This window comes from Anabrus simplex, chromosome 14 (genome assembly GCF_040414725.1).
Source record: "Anabrus simplex isolate iqAnaSimp1 chromosome 14, ASM4041472v1, whole genome shotgun sequence".
In the NCBI taxonomy this organism is placed as follows: Eukaryota; Metazoa; Arthropoda; class Insecta; order Orthoptera; family Tettigoniidae; genus Anabrus; species Anabrus simplex.
In genome coordinates, this window is record NC_090278.1 from 87,195,400 (window position 1) to 87,215,620 (window position 20,221).

Here is a 20,221-nt window from a genome sequence, read left to right on the forward strand (position 1 = left end):
CAGACTGGAGAAGCGTATTGAACAACTGGTAATGCACAGGAAACATAGAATGCTTGGAGGGCTTTTCTATCTGTGATGTCAGAAAACCTGTAGAGTAAACCAAGGAGTAACATAACACATGAGATGACCCTGTTACTGTTATGCAGAAAATAGAAAGTAGGGAAATGAAACTTACTGAACTTTGAAAACAACCACCATCAAAAGGCTGGAAGCTCTGGAAATGTGGTTTCACAGAACTGGATAGAGCATGTCTCTACTGAACAGATAGTGCAGAGAGCAAACTTTAAAAGAGAGCTTCTCACCATCATCAAATGCATAAAAATTGCGTACCTGGGGCATGGGTTACGTCGTGAAAGAAGTGCAGTATTGCTCCTCATTTTCAAAGGCAAAATTGAAGGACAGCGAAGAGTGGGCGGAAAAAGAACACCAGTCTCAAGAATATTCAAGACTAGACTGGAATAAAAACCATCCAACAACTCTACCATGCTATGGAAGACAGAAGAACACTGTCCATACTGATCGCCAACGTCCAGGAGACTGGTCACGGCATATAGAAGAAGAAGGACATAACTAGCTTAATCACTAATATTTTTGAAGACAAGGGGAACAAAAGGAGAGGTTGATCGAGAAAGAAGTATTTGGAGGTCATTAGAAGGAGAATGGGACACGAAGATTACGTGAAGATGAATCGAACAGCAGAATATAGAGAAGAGAAGTTGTATTGACAAGATATATTCTTAAGGACATGAAATGAATTAAAGTTGAAATAGGGAAACCATGAGAATTGGGCAAAGAAATTAATTTACCGTAATGACTGAACAAGCAACACGATTTTACCAGTGTTGGGGACATTTTTTTTGTACCAGTAATAGTAATTTTGTTTTCTATCAATACTGACAAAGCACCTTGACCACGACAAACAAGATCAATAGAAATTAAGTTCCTAATGCGCATATGAGGAAAGATCAGAGAAGACAAAATAGGTGTTAGTAAATACAAGAAAGAACCGACAAAGCAAAGATAAGCTTGACGCAAATGCAAAACAAAAGGATTCCGAAAAAAGCCTTATATAAAACGATCCCTGGAAGGAGAGGTAGAGGATTACCTCAAATGAGATGAAGGGACTCTTTAGTGGAAAGTGAGACTAAAGTGGAGGGCTTCGAAACATTACCAATACCCAGAGGTCACCATAGATCAACTGGTGAGAACATCCTACGCAAAATCTGAAGGTTGTGGTTTCGGATCTCACTGGTGTCCGGTGGACTGATATGTTGAAAGTCTATTTTGAGTACAATGGAGTCATAAAACAATATCAAAGTGAGAAGTGGATAAAAAAAGGAGAAAATAAACTGAGATAGTTTGTATCTATATTAAATGATTGAATAAATAAATAATTCCAAATTAAACAATGAAATTCAATAATATCCAGTAAGTTGGATACATGGCACAGTTCGCTAGGATCAAAGCAGAATCGGCATTGCAAGAAGAGCATTTCTTGTGCACACGATTTGAAATTTGTTGGCATGTTATGAGGTGTCGTGTCTCACTGGTACTGCGTTGTGGTGTTGCAATGTGAAGAACGCTCAAGATCCCACGAATAGACCATGTCACCATCATGCCAGGAAAGCCTCGCAAGGATGCAGGAAAGCAGCCTATTTTAGTCACTTGCCTTCAGAAATTACAAATACAACCTGATGCAGGGGTACTCGCAAGATGCCTCCACGAAGATTGTAAAGACAATCGGGCGTACCCTGGGCAACGTTGAGGAATCCTCAGTGGCTGATTCTTCCATCACTGAAACACTAACTTATTAGTTATTATGAACTACAAACGGCATTTTTCAATGCCAGCTTTAGTAACAATCTCAATTAATATACAGAGAATTTCACCAGAGAAGGAAGCCTTATTATCTGACATTCACACAAAACATAATTGTGATATCCTACTGGTTCAGGAGACACACAGAGGGTCAAATGATCGCCCACCAAAGGTGAACGGAATGAAACTTGTCCTGGAAAGACCTAATGAACAATATGGGAGTGCAGTTTTCATTAAACAGGGCACCAACATTTTATCTGCAGACTTGACCTGTGTAGATGACATTGAAATCCTGACCGTTAAAATTAAATCCTGCACTATCACATCTATCTATAAGCCACCAAATAAAGAATATAAATTTACAGAAACTTGCAATTTTCATTCTCAACCAACAAAGCTAGTCAACGGTAATTTCAATTGTCATAGTACATCTTGGGGATACAAAGGGACTGACACAAATGGCCAAAATTTAGAAGAATGGGCCGAATGCATGGGTCTGAAACTAATACATGACCCAAAGTTACCCCATTTCTTTAACAGTGGTCAATAGAGGCGAGGTTACAACCCAGACAACATTTTTGTCACAGAACACATTGCTCAACAAACCAAGAAACAAATTGCAGATCCATTTCCAAGAACACAGCATTGAGCTCTTATTTGTACCGTACAGGCAGTTGTTAAACCAGAGAAAGAAGACAGTTCAACTTCAAAAATGCTCAGTGGAATACTTTCTTCCAAAATCTGGATGATGAAGTAGCAAAAATCAAGCCTGATCCAGTAAATTAAATAGATTTTTGTGGAATTAGTAAAAAGCATCTCCCGTAAACACATCCCTAGGGGTTGTAGAACAATGTACATACCTCGACTTGATAAGGACTCAAAATCCTTCCTTAATAAATATGAACAGCTATTTGAAATTGATCCTTTCGCAGAGGATACAATACAAACAGGAGAGCACCTCCTCGAACCTATATCAACATCAAGAAAAGAAAAATGGTGTAACCTTCTCGAAGTTTGGATATGAAACGCTCAAGTCGACAAGCCTGGAAATTACTTTAAAATCTTAACGGTGATCCTACAGTCTCGCCCTGTGAGTTGAGTAAAGTTACTCCTGATCAAATAGCCCATCAACTATTGCTGAATGGCAAAACCACGAGAAGATCCAGAGAAAAAAAAATCCAACGGTATGAAGAGGAGAATGACCACCTTGGCACACCATTCACCGAAGAAGAACTGCCATCAAATGTATGAAAAATAACAAAGCTGCCGGCCTGGATGACATAAGATCAGAGCAAATAAAACATTTTGGCCCCATAACTATCAACTGGGTTTTGAAACTGATGAACGCGTACGTGACTAGAATGTTGATTCCAAAGATCTGGCGCAAAGCAAAAGTTGTGGCCTTGTTTAAACCAGGAAAAGAGCCAAATGACCCCAAAAACTTCAGACCCGTATCTCTTCTCTGTCATCTTTTCAAAATTCTGGAGAGGATGATATTGAATCGTATTTCTGATTCTATCGACAGAAAGATTATAAAGGAACAATCAGGTTTCAAACCGGGGAAGTCATGTTCTGGTCAGATACTTAATCTAACCCAGCATATCGAGGATGGATATGAGAGGAAACAAATAACAGGAGTTACTTTTATTGATCTCACGGCTGCTTATGATACAGTGAATCATAAGAGAACGACAAGGAAGCTGTATTCAACAACAAGAGACTATCGACTGACACAGTTTATTCAATGCTTGTTCCAGAACAGACGATTTTTGTCACTCTGAAGGACAAGAAAAGCCGATGGAGATGTCAAAAGAATGGTCTTCCCCAAGGAAGTGTGTTGGCTCCAATATTATATAAAATCTATACCAACGATCAGCCACTTAACACCGGAACTAGGGCTTTCATCTATGCAAATGACACAGCTCTTGCTACTCAAAGAGTGACATTTGAAGAAGTAGAATTAAAACTGACATCTGCTCTTGAAGAACTAGCTGTCTACTATGATGAGAACCACCTGAAACCCAATCCGGAGAAAACTCAGGTATGTGCATTCCATCTGTGCAACAAGGAAGCAAGAAAGGAGTTTAATGTAATCTGGAAAGGACACAAATTAAACCATTGTGATCAACCCAAATATCTAGGGGTAAAGTTGGACCGTGCCTTAACTTATAAACAGCACTGTATAGATACCAAACAGAAGGTATGCAGCAGGAATAATCTCATTCACAAACACACACACACAACATGGGGAGCACAACCTAACGTCCTCCGTAAATCTGGCCTTGCCCTGTGTTTCTCTGCTGCAGAGTATGCTGCTCCAGTCTGGAGGAATTCCGCTCATATAAATCAAGTGTATGTTGCCCTCCATGAGACAGGTCACATTGTTACAGGCTGCTTACAACCAACTCCTGTTAATAAGACCTTTCCACTTATGGGAGTAGCACCTCCAGATGTTAGGAGACAAGTTGCAGCAGAGACTGAGAAGAAGAAGCAAGAAACAGATCCAAGACATCCAATGTTTGGACTTCACGCCCACCCATCAAGATTGAAATCGAGGAAGAGCTTTCTACAAACAACAACGTCAATCCCATCATCAGCCGAATCTCGGCAAAAGGAACTCTGGAGAAGGAAGTCACCTGTAGGATTCTGGGACGTGAAAGAGGAGCCAGCTGCAGGACATCATCTTTAGTAAGGACATTGGAAGACACTTAACAGATTAAGATCTGGAGTGACATCATGTAAAACCAACCTGAAAAGGTGGGGGTATGGTGATCAAGATTTGTGTGAGTGTGGTGAAAAGCAAGATCATGGACACCTTCTCATCTGTAGAAATCTGCCTAACCCATGTAGTATGAAGGATTTGGTGGAAGCCAATGAATGTGCCATCTCGACAGTTGAATACCAGAAAAACAAAGTGTAAATAGAGTAGTTGTAAATATATTGTAGTGATTTCGGATACGGATAAATAAAACCTGATGCAACTGCTCACAAATGGGAAACGTGAATTATCCTGGACAATGAACCTCCAACAGTTGTTTGATATCCATGATACGGTGACTGTGATACTGGAAACGCAAAAAACAGGAAAAATTACTCCATGACGGTCACCAACTTTCTGCATAGGTCGACACTAGAAAAAGAACACCTTAACAGAGCTGTAACCCAAATCCATCTGTATATACAGTAATTAGTTTAGAAGGAAGGATGCAACAGGTGTTCATTGGAATTTGAATGCAGTGAAACCTTGTTAGTGCATTCCTCATTAAGACATTTTCTTGCTTAGCATGTCATAAATTCAAACTCCTGATACCCATCGTAATAAATCTATATAAAAAATACCTCACTCAGCGCATCACAAATTTGCACTATTACCGCTTAGTCATACAATAAACTGAAAAGGAAATTATTCTGCTTCCACCTTATTCATTACCTGAGGTTATTGTTTGTTTCATAATCCTGTAAATATTCTTGTTATCCCTTGTGAAAGGAATGCGATTTCCGACACAGATAAGAGCCTTCACCACAGGAGTCAGGTTGAGGAAAGTTGCATGTTATCGGAAAAAGGCTTTGAATTCCTGAACTTCACAGGGTTAAGTTGCACTTTCGGGGAGCAAGCCGTTAACCTCAGGAATGTTCAGTTTTGCTTCCATGTTAGCAGTGAGATTGCTGAATAACCCAATGAGCCTATCTGTACTTGTATTACGCATTCCATTCAGGAGTATGAGTGTTGAGTGATACAGTGAAAGGTAGCGAATATTTGTCGCGTGATAGTCTAGTTATGGGTATGGAAAAAGTCATGAAATTACTTGCTAATGAGGACAAAATTAAAATCCTTTAGGAAATGGACTGGCATTCACATCTTTAAGCACGCAGAGATGGTGCAAATGTTGAAACACATCGTTCGAGTTTTGACTCGAGCCGGTCCAAGTTTTGTCAAGTTCAAAATGGCAGCCAAAGTCATTCTCTCACACAAGGCCAAGTGTAACCTCCGAATAATTCATGGCTGAAGAATGTGACCAGAAAACAATGTTTAATAACCCACAGGTCCAAAATATAAGGCTTTAACTAACATTTGTTTTAGAAAGACTGTGATCTGCAATAATACACTGATACTTTTATGAAGCCCTGTGGAAAAGGTTTTCATACATGTTATCACATGTTTTTCACAGCTTTTAATACTTTCCTGTCATCTTTAACAATGGTAATAGCTTTCACTGTACCTGCACATACATGACGTAAAATGCATTCATTGTATTGTATTGCATTGAACGGTGGATTTATAAATAATTAATACAATATTTGTGATTTATTTAACTGCACTCATGTCGAGAAAAAACAAAAAAAACCATATCAAGTACTTTTATATCTGTGTTGGACATTTTTATTCAATAGTACATTTTTTCACTTAATGAATTCTCTTGTCCTGAAGAAATGTCTTAACGAGGTTTTACTGTGTACAACAAACAAGCATGATGTAACTGAGAGTTAACTTATTCACATTACCATCATCTTCTTCATCGGAAGGTGTTGTCAGAAAGATCTCAACACTGCTCTTACGGCGGAGAGATAACCTGTCGGCAAACTCATCTGGTACGGGTAGGGGCAGCACATCATCGACTGCCGAGTCACGACGTAGGTCTGGCAGTGGGGAGATGGCAGTGAGTCGTGCAGAACTTAGAGGTGATGGACACGGACTGCCTTCTACGCTGGAGCCCGATTCGATGGGTGTCAGCACCTATGTAACACAAACATAGAGTACCATAGAAAGTGAAGAATTTAAACTCTGGACTAGTCTTTATTCAGCCTGTACATATGAGTAGCTGCATTTCCAATAGGGTAATGCACCAAAGGCACCCAGTATTGTGCTGCTGTCTACATCTCTTACCGAGTGAGTGACTAAATGGTTTGAGTCACGTAGCTGTCAGCTTGCACCGGGGAGATGGTGGGTTCGAACACATTATCAGCAGCACTGAAGAGGGTATTCCGTGGTTTCACATTTTCACACCAGGCAAATGCTGGGGCTGTACTTTAATTAAGGCCATGTCCGCTTCCTTCCCACTCCTAGGCTTTTCCTATCCCATCGTCGCCATAAGACCTATCTGTGTCGGTGCAATGTAAAGCCAATTGTAAATTGAATTCTTGAATGTATTTCTTTGGCCAATCTTCCACAGTGTGATATCTGATATTTAAAATGGTTTCTTATTTCAAGAGGCTCATTACTTATCTATAGCTTTGTTTGCGCAGCAAATCTGTAATAGTTTGTGATTTTATACAAGAGCGCATGTGCAGATTAGGAAGAGTTGGGAACAATTTCAGATTCTTTCCTGTGTGAACTATCACGTAGTATTAAATATTGCTGTTAGAAATCAGCAGCTTTCCCAATTAATTTCTATTGGATTTGATCAATCGAGGTTGTGTTCTACTGTCAAGAAAACACAGAACAAATATATTTATAAGGATCTGCGCTTTGTGAACGAGGTGTGACAGGACCTGATGAGAATGCCCCATTTAGAAATCTGAAAACAATCCCCAAATTCTGTTGACTCTTCTCAAACTGTACTTAACTGGAATTCACGTCTGCAAGAACAGCAGATTAGCAGTCAGAATACACAAATTCTCACTGCACAAACGCTTCAAATACAGCAAAGTCCATGTGCGCATGCGCCCGAAAGTTGGGGATAGTGTCATAAAAGAAAGAAAAGTTCCACTTGATCAATACTTATTTATTATCACATGTATGATAGAATTCACATGTATATTAGGACCGGTTTCGACCTCTTACAAGGTCATCCTCAGCTGCATTAGAACGTTATGTTTGCATTTTTGTATTATGCGTCATTCTTGAAAGCTTTATGACATACTCTGAAATTTAACAACATTATGTTGATTACACTTTTGCTAAGAGTTCTTATGTTACAACATAGCTAAGATTATAACATGTTAAATACTCTTATTACATAATATAATGACCCAATGTACACGTATAATAATAATAAAATGAGTTCATCTTTTTTCTTTTTCTAATGCATAATGAGTATGTAGGAATAGTTTACCATAGGTGTTTGCCTATTCAGTTAAAATAAGCTCCATTCTTATAAATGTTTAGTCATGTATGAGGCGAGCTTTGTTGATAATTGTGAAGTGTTCCCATCACCTAACAAACCTCATGCATGCAGTTCAGTTCTTTCTTATTGAGTTCACCTGCACAAAATATTGATTTCACATTTCAAATGATTTTTCATCAAAACTTGGATTTGTGGACTTAGCGCTTTATATTCACATCACTTGATATAAGCCATGCTTATGATGTGAAGAGGAAAACAGATATTTGTAAAACCTAATACAGGTTACAATTTACATAGCCAGTCGCTAGAACTATGCATGATGAAATGTTGAAACTGACCTTAAGCGTATCTTTGGGACGTGGAGGTTCAGGTTTGCGCTCACGCTGTGCATTCTGCTCATCTACAACTTGCTCCGTGTGTTCTACTAACATCCTTACGGCCTTCTTAAGGCTGTTTGCTCGGCTCATCAGGACTTCCCGCTGAATACCCAGAGGCTGCAACAAGCATTATTTATACCATAATTAGACATGGCTGACACTGAAATGAATATAATGTTAACAGTACTGGCTGAAGTCCTATCCCAACACCACTTCATTAACAGCAGAAAGTTCATGGTTATAACTAAAGTGATTCAAAAATGTCAGGCTCAAATAGAGATTGGAAATTAAAAAATTGAGCAGATAAACTAATTTTGCTATGTCGGAAACATCATCATAACATACGCACCCATGAGTTGAAGAAGGGAATATCTATGGCCAAGAAACCATTCTAGAGCAAAAAAGTCTGCTAACCCGCAAGTGTGTGTATATATATCAAAACAAGGAAGGTATTTGTGAAGAGCTTTGTCTGGAGAGTAATTTGCAGATGGATGTGAAAGCTGGGGACTGGGAAAATATGAAAGGCAAAGGTGGTAAGTAGCAGATATGTTTATGTGGAGAAAAGCAATTTGAACAAGCTTGACACAAAGGAAAACTACTCACCAAATTCTCAACCAAGTTGGTGAAAAAATACATTTGATCCATAAGAACAAAACATGTATGGCAAAACCTGTGGGACACATCCTCAGACAAAGTGACAACAGCTTTAAAGAGCAAGTTTTTGGAAAGAGAACAACCAAGAAAGTCCCATTTTAAAAACTTGGCTACAAACATAAACATATGTGAGAAACTAACCCAGCAGTGTCATACAAAGTTCCACGTCATGGTACATAATCAGTCAAATATGACGACTACCAGTGAGATGGCCATATGCTTCATTTATTACGATGACTGTCTTCCATTTTTATCCCACCAGGTGCATTTCACTGTGTGTGTGTACAAGAAAAAGGCATGGAAAAGGACCGTAACATATTCTACATATTCTGGCCGTGACATCCCGCTACGGTAATGGAGTAGACCATACAGCCAGCGACTCAACGCCGAGTGTTGGGCGGCAGTAAATAACCTGACTTCCTAAGGGTGCCATTGGCTTCGGGCGGATGAGCTCCTTTAGGTGGGGCGATGGCCCCTTCAGTGGAGGAAATGCTACTGGAAGCCATTTCACCATGTCTCATGAAGCTTCTTTGAAAGGATCAAAGTAGAGGTCCATGGGACTCTGCTGACTGCCAGTATCAACAGCATGACTGGTGGCAGATGAACTTGACAATAGAGTCAAGGGCAGCGTCCAGGTCTCAGTCAGCGAGACTAATCTGGCTTGGCGTCAGGTGGCAACCAGCTGTAAAACATTTTGCCAAACCATGCTGACCATGAGAGTAAGACATATTTATAGAAAGATAATCGATAGGTCACCTCCCCGCATAAGTGAGGCTAGATATAGGTCGCCTACCCGCAAAAGTGAGGCAAAAGCTAGGACACCTACCCCCATGCAGAAAGCGGGAAATATGTTGCCAAAGTTGAAAACTGGCACGTCGAACATTGGCACGCTCACTGGAAAAACTTCTGAACTAGCAGACATTCTAGAAAGGTGCCGACTGGACATTGCAGCTGTGTAGGAAACAAAGTGGAGAGGAGGAAAAGACAGAAACATCGGCCATGGCTATGAGCTCTTCTACGACGTTGATATCAATGTAAGAAATGGTGTAGGAATCATCCTCGTCAAACATCTTATCAGAAGGCTGATTTCAGTCACACGGATCAGCGACTGTCTAATGGCAGTAAAACTAGCCATGGATGATATCGTCTTCCTGAATGTGATCACTACATATGTGCCTCAGGATGGCTGTGATGGAATCACAAAACAAACATTCTGAGAGGACTATGATCATCTAGTGCAGCAGATGCCACATGACCTTAATGGTCATGTTAGAAGGACTGGCGAGGATTATTCCGAATGCCATGGAGACTTTGGTTACGGAATGAGGATGTCCAAGGTGAAGTAATCCTCCAGTTTGCCTCGGCGTACACTCTAGCGGTAGTCAACAAATACACATACTTTCAGAAGAAGGATGAGCACCTTATCACATACAAGGTGAAGACCTCATCAATGGTACAAGACTGAGTGGAAGTGAGAGTCATATGTACAAAAACTGACTACATTCTCTGGAACCGTGAACTGCTGAGACAGTTTGTTTACTGCAAGGTCATCCCAGGAGAGCCTCTGACATCTCAGTATAGGCTTTTGATCGGAGAGCTATTGCTACGGTGTCCGTTAAACAACAGAGTCAGACCAACTACAAAGATTATGTGGTTCAAGCTGTGAGGAGACAGCACAACCACTCATTGATGCTATCGGGGCATATATCATCCAGGACATGCAGGAGAATGACAAAGACACCCCAGATTAAATGTGGACAAGATTCCTACTATTTGGTTTACGTCGCACCGACACAGATAGGTCTTATGGCCACGATGGGATAGGAAAGGCCTAGGAATGGGAAGAAAGCGGCCATGGCCTTAATTAAGGTAAAGCCCCAGCATTTGCCTGGTGTGAAAATGGGAAACCACGGAAAACCATCTTCAGGGCTGCTGACAGTGGGGTTCGAACCCACTATCTCCCGATTACTAGATACTGGCCGCATTTACGTGACTGCAGCTATTGAGCTCGGTAGGACGAGATTCCAGAAGTACTGTACCAGCAGGGCAAGGCATCACCTTGGAGTTTCTAATAGTAGACTGAAAATAGACAAGAAAACCTGGTGGTGGAAATATAACGTCCAGGAGGCACTGATGAAGAAAAAGATGCGTTTAAAGTATGGTGGAAAGAGAAAGACAACCACTGGGCGAGTTAGCGTGCTGTTAGGGGCATGCAGCTGTGAGCTCGCATCCGGGAGATAGTCTGTTCAAACCCCAATGTCGGCAGCCCTGAAGGTGGTTTTCCGTGGTTTCCCATTTTCACACCAAGCAAATGCTGGGGCTGTATCTTAAGGCCATGGCAACTTCCTTCCCAGTCCTAGTGCTTTCCTATCCCATCATTGCCATAAGACCTATCTGTGTCGGTGCAATGTAAAGCAACTAGCATTGATTGAAAGACAACCAGAATGGACAAGATCTAAAGGAAGAATATAAGATCATCAAAAAGCAGGCCAAGAGAGTTGTAGCAATAGGTAAAAGTGAAGTACAGCAAGGCCTCTATGATGATTTGTAGACACCAGACGGTGTGCAGCAGATCTACAAGGTCGCTACTCAGCGCGAAAAACAATCCAGTGATATTCTCACCACCAAATATATCCATGATGATCGAGGAACATTACTGACTTCTGATAAAGCCATTAACAACTAAATGATGGGTTTCCACGAGACAGAGCAGCTTTGCAGTGTCCAGTTGAGGGGCCTGTACCTGAAGTCATCCCTTATAATATTGCAGCAGCTGTGTCAAAGATGAAGAACGGCTAAGCAGTTGGCCCTGATGATATTCCAGCTGAATTATGGAAAGTCCTAGGTGCCGAATGAAATGAGTGGTTGGCGAAATTGTTCAACAAAATCCTCGCTGGACTTCCAATGTCAGAACAGTTCCGATAAATCTTTCTCGTGCCCATCTACAAGCAAAAGGGTGATGTCTGAGAATGTGAGAATTACTGAGGCATCAAACTCACTTCACACACACTCAAAATCTGGGAGCACGTTATAGGAGACTGCATCAAGGGTTTGATTAACATCCACCAGAACCAGTGTGGTTTCACATCAGGTATGTCAACAAGTGACGCAAGTCAGACTCTGCGGATCTTGATTGAGAAACACCGTAGCTATGTAAAGACCTCCATATGGTATTCATCGATCTGGAGAAAGTCTATGATCGCGTTCCTAGGGACATTGTCTGGTCAACACTAAAACATCAAAATGTTCCTGAGGTGTATGTGAAGATAATCCAAGATATGTACCTACGTTCATCTACTATGGTGAAAACCACTGCAGGTGTTTCAGATAGTTTCTGTGCTGATATTAGTGTACACCAGGGGTTGGCACTGAGTCCGGTACTGTTCAACATTGTTATCAACTACCTGACAGAGCAGCTGATGACAGACCTGCCATGGACTATACTTTATGCAGACGATATTGTTTTGGTTGGTGAGTCATGACAGGAGGTTGAGGCAGTCTTGGAACAATGGTGAGTAATACTAGAGGCAAATGAATTAAGAATAAGCCGCAAGAAGACAGAGTACATGTTCTTCAACTTTGTGCAGCCAGGGTAAGCAGGCCCACACAACACTGTTCCTTGCTGGAGAACCACTGATGATGACTAACAAGTTCAAATATCTTGGATCAGTCATCACAACTGATGGTAATATCGATGCACATGTCAAGCACCGCATCAGTGTTGGATGGATGAAATGGCAGTGTCTTAAGGGCAAAGTGTACAAAACCACTGTATGGCCTGCCCTCATGTACGGCTCTGAATGTTGGGCAAGGCAGAAAAAGCATGACCAGTGAGTGCATGTCACAGAGATGTGGATGTTGCGATGGTCGGCGGGAGTCAATCTGCATGACAAAGAGCGCATTGAGCAGGCGCGAGTATCCTGTTCCCATCAGCTACAAGATGGAGGAGAAACAGCTCTGCTGGTATGGTCACATCAGAAGAAGAAATGAACGCCATTTAGTACAGAAAGCTCTTGCCATCGAAGAGCAGAAGAGGGGAAGAGGGTGTCCTAAGGCAACATGGAAACAAACTACTGAGACTGCCATTAGATCGGGAACAAGAACGTCGGACATGCGCTCTCTGAATCAGACGAGCCGACCCTGAGTGAGCTCGGGAGTGCCTCTTTTATGGGTACATATACGGCCAGGAAACAACAACAACAACAACAACAACAACAACAATGATGAAGAAGAAGAAGGAGGAGGAGGAAGAGGAGGTTGATATTCAGCACCATTTGATGACACTCACAGATCTACCAGGTCAGACACTACACTGCTCATAACTACAGACCCGTAGTACAAATGGCCACTCACCAGGTGGCAGTAGCATTATGCAATCAGTCAGATATAAACTGAAAGACCTTCTGTAAAGTAAATAAGAGAAGCAAACCTACAAATTCTGCATTTCCATGATTTATGAAACATATTTTATTTCTACTTATCCTTAAGAATACATCTTACTGAATGTGTTTTGGCCCTTTAATTGAAGAATGTGATGGACCTGATTCACCTGTTCATTAATGTCATTATATGACAGTCCATAATATGTATTTCTGCTAAATTTTTCTTAAAATTCATTTTCATTTGAACAGGGGAGGTGCAGGGGTAGTGCTAGTAAACTACTAACAAAAATAATTCTGGATTATCTTGGAGCTTACTGTCGATAAAGTAGGTTTAAATTTTGTAATTGGGTACCAGTGAACTTAAAAGGGTGCTGTATAGACTTTATTTGGACTTACTTTTGGGGCTGCCGGCAGCTCCTTCTCTGGCTTCTCTGCAATACCTTTCTCCTCACCCTCCGCTGTTGCTGCAGGCGTTGCACTCCGTTGTGGAACCTGCAGAGACGTGTGTCTGACTTCAAGGTAAAATGGTTCACTACTGCACAAAACAACAATATTTCAACCAGGCGAAGTTAAATACAATTTACCAAGCACCATTAAGGATGACATAGCAATCTTGTGCCACATCAACCAGCCACTGTTCATTACGATATAGTGTATTCTGTGTAGTGAGAACTTTTTCGATTCCACTGTCAGTTATCCATAAAATAATGCTCATTAGTTTCCCATATCATAAATTAAAATCTGGAAAATAAACACTAATATTTAATACATGCAGAACTATAATTATGCTGTTGTTTGAGTCATCAGTCCAAAGACGGGTATGATACAGCTCTCCGTGCCGCCCTATCCTGTGTTAACCTTTTCATTTCTACATTACTACATCCTACATCTGCTCTAATCTGCTTATCATATTCATACCTTGGTCTACCCCTACCGTTCTTAACACCTACACTTCCCTCAAAAACCAACTGTACAAGTCCTGGGTGTCTTAAATTGTGTCCTATCATTCTATCTCTTCTTCTCATCAAATTTAGCCAAATCGATCTCCTCTCCCCAATTCGATTCAGTACCTCTCCATTCATGATTCTACTTACCCATCTCACCTTCAGCATTCTTCTGTAACACCACATTTCAAAAGCTTCTATTCTCTTTCTTTCTGAGCTAATTATCGTCCGTGTTTCACTTCCATACAATGCCATGCTCCAGACGAAAGTCTTCAAAAACATCTTTCTAATTCCTATATCAATGTTTGAAGTGAGCAAATTTCTTTTCTTACGGAAGCTCTTCCTTGCTTGTGCTAGTCTGCATTTTATGTCCTCCTTACTTCTACCATCGTTAGTTATTTTACTACCCAAGTAACAATATTCATCTACTTCCTTTAAGACATCATTTCCTAATCAAATATTTCCTGCATCACCTGACTTTATTCAACCACACTCCATTACTTTTGTTTTGGACTTATTTATTTTCATCTCCTACTCCTTACCCAAGACTTCATCCATACCATTCAGCAACTTCTCGAGATCTTCTGCAGTCTCAGATAAAATAACAATATCAAATCTCAAGGTTTTAATTTCTTCTCCTTAGATTGTGATTCCATTTCCAAATTCCTCTTTGATTTCCTTTACTGCCTGTTCTATGTAAACATTGAAAAGGAGAGGAGACAAACTGCAGCCTTGCCTCACTCCTTTCTGGATTGCTGCTTCTTTTCAAAGCCCTCGATTATTATCGCTGCAGACTGATTTTTATACAGATTGTAGATAATTCTTTGTTCTCGGTATCTGATCCCGATCACCTTCAGAATCTCAAACAGCTTGGTCCAATCAACATTACTGAATGCCTTTTCTAGATCTACGAAAGCCATGTATGTGGGCTTGTCTTTCTTAATTCGGTCCTCTAAGATCAGACGTAAAGTCAGGATTGCTTCACGTGTTCCGACATTTCTTCTGAAGCCAAATTGTTCTCCTCCCAACTCAATTTCAACTTGTCTTTCCATTCCTCTGTAAATAATACATGTTAAAATTTTGCAGCTGTGAGACAAAAAACTAATGGTGCGGTAGTTTTCACACGCGTCAGCACTGGCTTTCTTGGGAATAGGTATAACAACATTCTGCCAAAAATCGGATGGTACTTCTCCTGTATCATACATCTTACACACTAAATGGAATAACCTTGCCATGCTGGTTTCTCCTAAGGCAGTCAGTAATTCTGAGGGTATGTCATCAATACCTGGTGCCTTGTTCCTACTTAGGTCTCTCAAAGCGCTGTCGAATTCTGACCTCAAAATTAGGTCTCCCATGTCATCAGCATCAACAGCCTCTTCTTGTTCCAGAACCCTATCATCTACTTCTTTACCTTGATACAACTGTTGGATATGTTCCTGCCATCTTTTTGACTTGTCTTCTTTCCCAAGAAGTGATTTTCCATCTGACCTTATAATATTCATACACCTAGTTTTCCTTTCTCTAAAGGTTTCCTTGACTTTCCTGTATGCAGCATCTACCTTTCCTAGGACCATACAACCTTCAACATTCTTGTATTTCTCTTTCAGCCATTCTTCTTTAGCTGTCCTGCACTTTCTATCTACTTCATTCTTTATTCGCCTGCATTCTTTTCTGCCCTCATCATTTTTTGCATTCTTGTACTTTCATCGTTCGTCAATCAGGTCTAGTATCTCTTGCGTTATCCACTGTTTCTTAGTAGATCTTCCCTTTCTTTCTAACTTTTCTTCAGCAGCCTTACTGATCTCATTCGCCATGACTGTCCATTCTTCCTCTACTGTGTTTCCTTCAGCCTTTTCATTTAGGCCTTGTGTTACATGTTCCTTGAAACAATCCCTCACACTCTTTTATATACAAATATATTCTGCCAACTAAAAAGCTGCTAAGACAGAATAACTATCAATATTAGAAATTCCAATTTTAATATTAAATTTACCAGTAGATGAGATTCTGATGTAAGTATTTCTAATTGTTTCAAGAATGAAAATGGTAGAGAAAGATTCTAGGAACAGTGGAATTGTAACATATCAAATTCTCACTTCATTATAGATTTGTATGTTAAGAATTTGCATTTTACTTTCAAATACTTTCCTTTATTTTAATTAATGAAAGAAAACTGTATATATAGGACATAGGAATATTGCTGTTCAATAATCACTGGACATGGCAAAGTGTACAGTACAATTAAAATGAGAATAGGACCCAACCTTCTAACTCTCGATTTTCATCCAGATTCAAAAGAGAAGAGTAACGTAATGTCACTTTAGATGAGGTCCGTGGCCCACATCCCAAGAACGAAGCTCCCTTCTTCTTCACGTGCCATCTCCTCTAAGAAGATTGGCAATCATCACAGCAATCTTGTGGTATAAACCACTATCTGACCTATAGTAAACTAAGTAACTCTAGGCCTAGGATAAACAAAGTGTAATCTGTCTGTAGACGAATAAAGGTAGAGAATCTAATTGCTTTACGTCCCACTAATTACTTTTATGGTTTTTGGGAGACACCAGCGTGCCAGAATTTAGTCCCGCAGAAGTTCTTTTACATGCCGGTAAATTTACTGACACAAGGCTGTAGTATTTGACCACCTTCAAATACCACCAGGCTGAGCCAGGATCGAACCTGCCAAACTGGAGTCAGAAGGCCAGCGCCTCAACCATCTGAGCCACTCTGCCTGGCAGTACAGAATCTCCAAGATGAGGAAATTATACAGAAGTATATGGATATGATAAGTGAAAAATTCCAAACAGTGGACAGTAAGCAGGTTCAGAATATAGAAAGGGACTGGATGAAATACACGGTTGCTGTAGTAGAAACAGCAAGGAAATACCTAGGAAGAACTGTGTGCAAAGATGGGAAAAAGTGAATATCTTGCTGGAATGATGAAGTGAAGGTAGCCTGTAAACATAAAAAAGAAGGCGTATCAGAAATGGCTCCTAAGAAGGGCTGATGCAGAAAGGACATTGGTGTATGGCTTTTAGTGCCGGGAGTGTCCGAGGACATGTTTGGCTTACCAGGTGCAGGTCTTTTGATTTGACGCCCGTAGGCGACCTGCGGATCATGATGAGGATGAAATGATGATGAAGATGACACATGACCCAGCTCCCGTGCCAGCGAAATTAACCAATGATGGTTAAAATTCCCGACCCTGTCGGGAATCGAACCCACGGCCCCTGTGACCAAAGGCCAGCGCACTAAACATTTAGCCATGAAGCCAGTCATGTAGATGAAGGGAATAATATTGTAGAAGTCAACAAGTTATGGGAAGATTTCAGTAATAACCTGGAAAGCCTAGGTCAAGTGACAACGAAATTTTTCTGGACAGTAATAAAGAATCTTAGAAAGGAAGTGAAAAAGAACATGAATAGTGTTTTGGGTATATCAGGTGAACTTATAATAAATCCCGGGGAATCACTGGACAGGTGGGTGGTGGTGATTATTGTTTTAAGAGGAAGTACAACTAGGCAACCATCCTCTATGTAAAACTAATCAGAGAGAAAAAAATCAAAGGGATCCAACACTTCGAAAAACGAAGATATCAGCCAAAGAAAGGTAAGGGCCACGAAGGGCATGAAAATGAAAGACTTCCTAGGCCTCGGTACCTAATAGCGTCGGGGTGGAAAGGAACTAGAGTTGACCAAGTGAGGTCGGATAGGATGGATGAAAGAGAGGAGCCTGGTACAAGTAAGTGGAAGCAATGCCAGGACTCAGCTAAGGGCCCTGTGGTCACCAACCCAAATCAATGGACAGGTTACAAGGAAATATTTCTGTTGATGTCGTGAACAATCAAACTCATGGAAAGACAATGATGTCAGTGAAATTAAATTTGAGGAAAGGATGGTAAAACCAAACGAATGGAATTCAAACCCATTAATCTCTCACAGCTGCACGACCAATTCACTCTGTTCAATCCTTCCTGTTTTCTTGCTTATAGATAGCTGCAATTACTGATTTTGTCCAACCAGAAAGTACCTTATTACTCTCTCCACTGAGCAAGTGGCTGCGGGCTTTGTGTCACGTAACCGTCAGCTTGCATTCAGGAGACTCACCCAGTATGGTTGTATAGTAAGCGAGACTGAATCAAAGTCCAGCAAAGCTAATGCAATGAGCTTGCACTTGCAATCAATAATATTCTGTAAGAACAAAGTTAGCCCCCGCATAAAACTATCATTACATCGGTCTGTTTTCAGACCAATTTTGCAGTAAGGGAGTGAAATCTGAGTGGACTCAGGATATCTTATTCATATGCTAGAAGTAACAGACATAAGAGTAGCAAGGATAATTGGTGGTATGGACAGGAGGGTAGTTGGAATGAGAATATAAAGGCTAAGTTAGGAACGAAATCAATGAATGAAGCGATACACATGTAAGGATGATACCTTAAGTTAGAATTCCTTGAACCATGTCCTCCTTAAGATGTTAGCAGAGGTATGCAGACAGGAGTAAAACTGACAAAATGGCTTCCCCAACAGAGGTCAAGGGCCCGGCCTTCTCTCTAGTAACAGGAAGCGAGGGGAGGGGGAAGATACACACAATTGAGTGCAGCATAATACAGAACTACAAAGACAATGATCTGTATACCTCTGCTAATATCTTAAGGAGGACATGGTTCAAGGAAATTCTAACTTAAGGTATCATCCTTACACACATAAACTGGCTTCGGTGGTGAGTTATGTGAGGTGAATGGAGGAGGATAGGTTACTTAGCAGAATAATGAAGGATAAAAGAAGAAGAGGTAGATCAAGACAATGATGGTTCGACTCAGTTTCTGATGATTTTAATATAAGAGGTACAGAACTACATAATGGTGTGTGGCCTCCGGTGAGGTCTGGTGCAGGTCTTTTGATTTGACTCCCGAAGGCGACCTGCGCGTTGTGATGATGAAACGATGATGAAGACGGCACATACACCCAGTCCCCATGCCAGAGGAATTAATCAATTATGCTTAAAATTCCCCACCCTGCCGGGAACCAAACCCGGAATCCCCGCGACCAAAGGCCAGCATGCTAACCATTTAGCTATGGAGTTGGACCAGAAATAAATAAGGCCACAGAGCTACTGTAGTTACAAATAAATGATTCTGGAGGCAATTAGTAAATTCACAGAGGCATGCAGACTAAATGCTGAAAGGTATAACAGTCTATAATGAAGATTTGCAAACTTTAGGCTGGGAAGACTTGGGAGTAATTAGAAGAGTTGCTCGACTATGCGGTATGTTTGGAGCTGTCAGTAGAGAGATGGCATGGGATGATATTAGTAGACAAATAAGCCTGAGTGGAGATTTTAAAGGCAGGAAAGAACATAATATGAAGATAAAGTTGGAGTTCAAGAGGACAAACTGGGGTGAATAATCGTTTATGGTAAGAGGAATTAGGGATTGGAACAATGTTCAATAACTTTCCAAGTTCTTTGAAATCACTTAAGAAAATACTTGGTAAACAACTGATAGGTAATCTGCCACAAGGGCAATGGCCCTGAATGCAGATCAATGATGATTTGGTATGTATGTATGTGTATATGTATTTCTTATGGTGATGATGGGATAGGAAAGGGCTGGGATTGGGATGGAAGCGACCATGGTGGTACAGTTCCAGCATTTACCTGGTGTGAAAAGCGGGAAACTACCGAAAGAGACAATGGGGTTCAAACCCACCATCAACCTCATAGCTACGTGAAGCAAACTACATGGCCACCTTCCTTGGTAAACTATTTTAATTTTTAAGTGATCCTTCAATAAATGGATAACTGCATTATGGTGTTCTTAGCTATGGCAATTCTTTTCATGATTTTGGTATTGCAGTTCTCCTCGGTAGAGATGACTGAACCAATGTATGACATTTCTGTAATAGGCTCTATTTTCTGGTTAACAGATTTGGCCTCCATTTCTGCAGCAGGTAACCTCGTAAGAAATCATTTTTATAGTG

The 20,221-nt window shown here is 40.7% G+C and overlaps 1 protein-coding gene across 1 annotated transcript in view; it reads right to left on the reverse strand.

Moving 5' to 3' along the window:
* The window catches only part of LOC136885670 (diacylglycerol kinase eta), a 332,289-nt gene that overhangs the window by 37,185 nt on the left and 274,883 nt on the right, over window positions 1-20,221 (reverse strand). The window contains exons 13-15 of the mRNA XM_068230302.1: window positions 13,693-13,788; window positions 8,222-8,377; window positions 6,322-6,553 (exon numbers count right to left, since the gene is read on the reverse strand). Of these exons, the coding sequence (XP_068086403.1) occupies window positions 6,322-6,553; window positions 8,222-8,377; window positions 13,693-13,788 (484 nt within the window). The remainder of the gene's footprint in view (window positions 1-6,321; window positions 6,554-8,221; window positions 8,378-13,692; window positions 13,789-20,221) is intronic.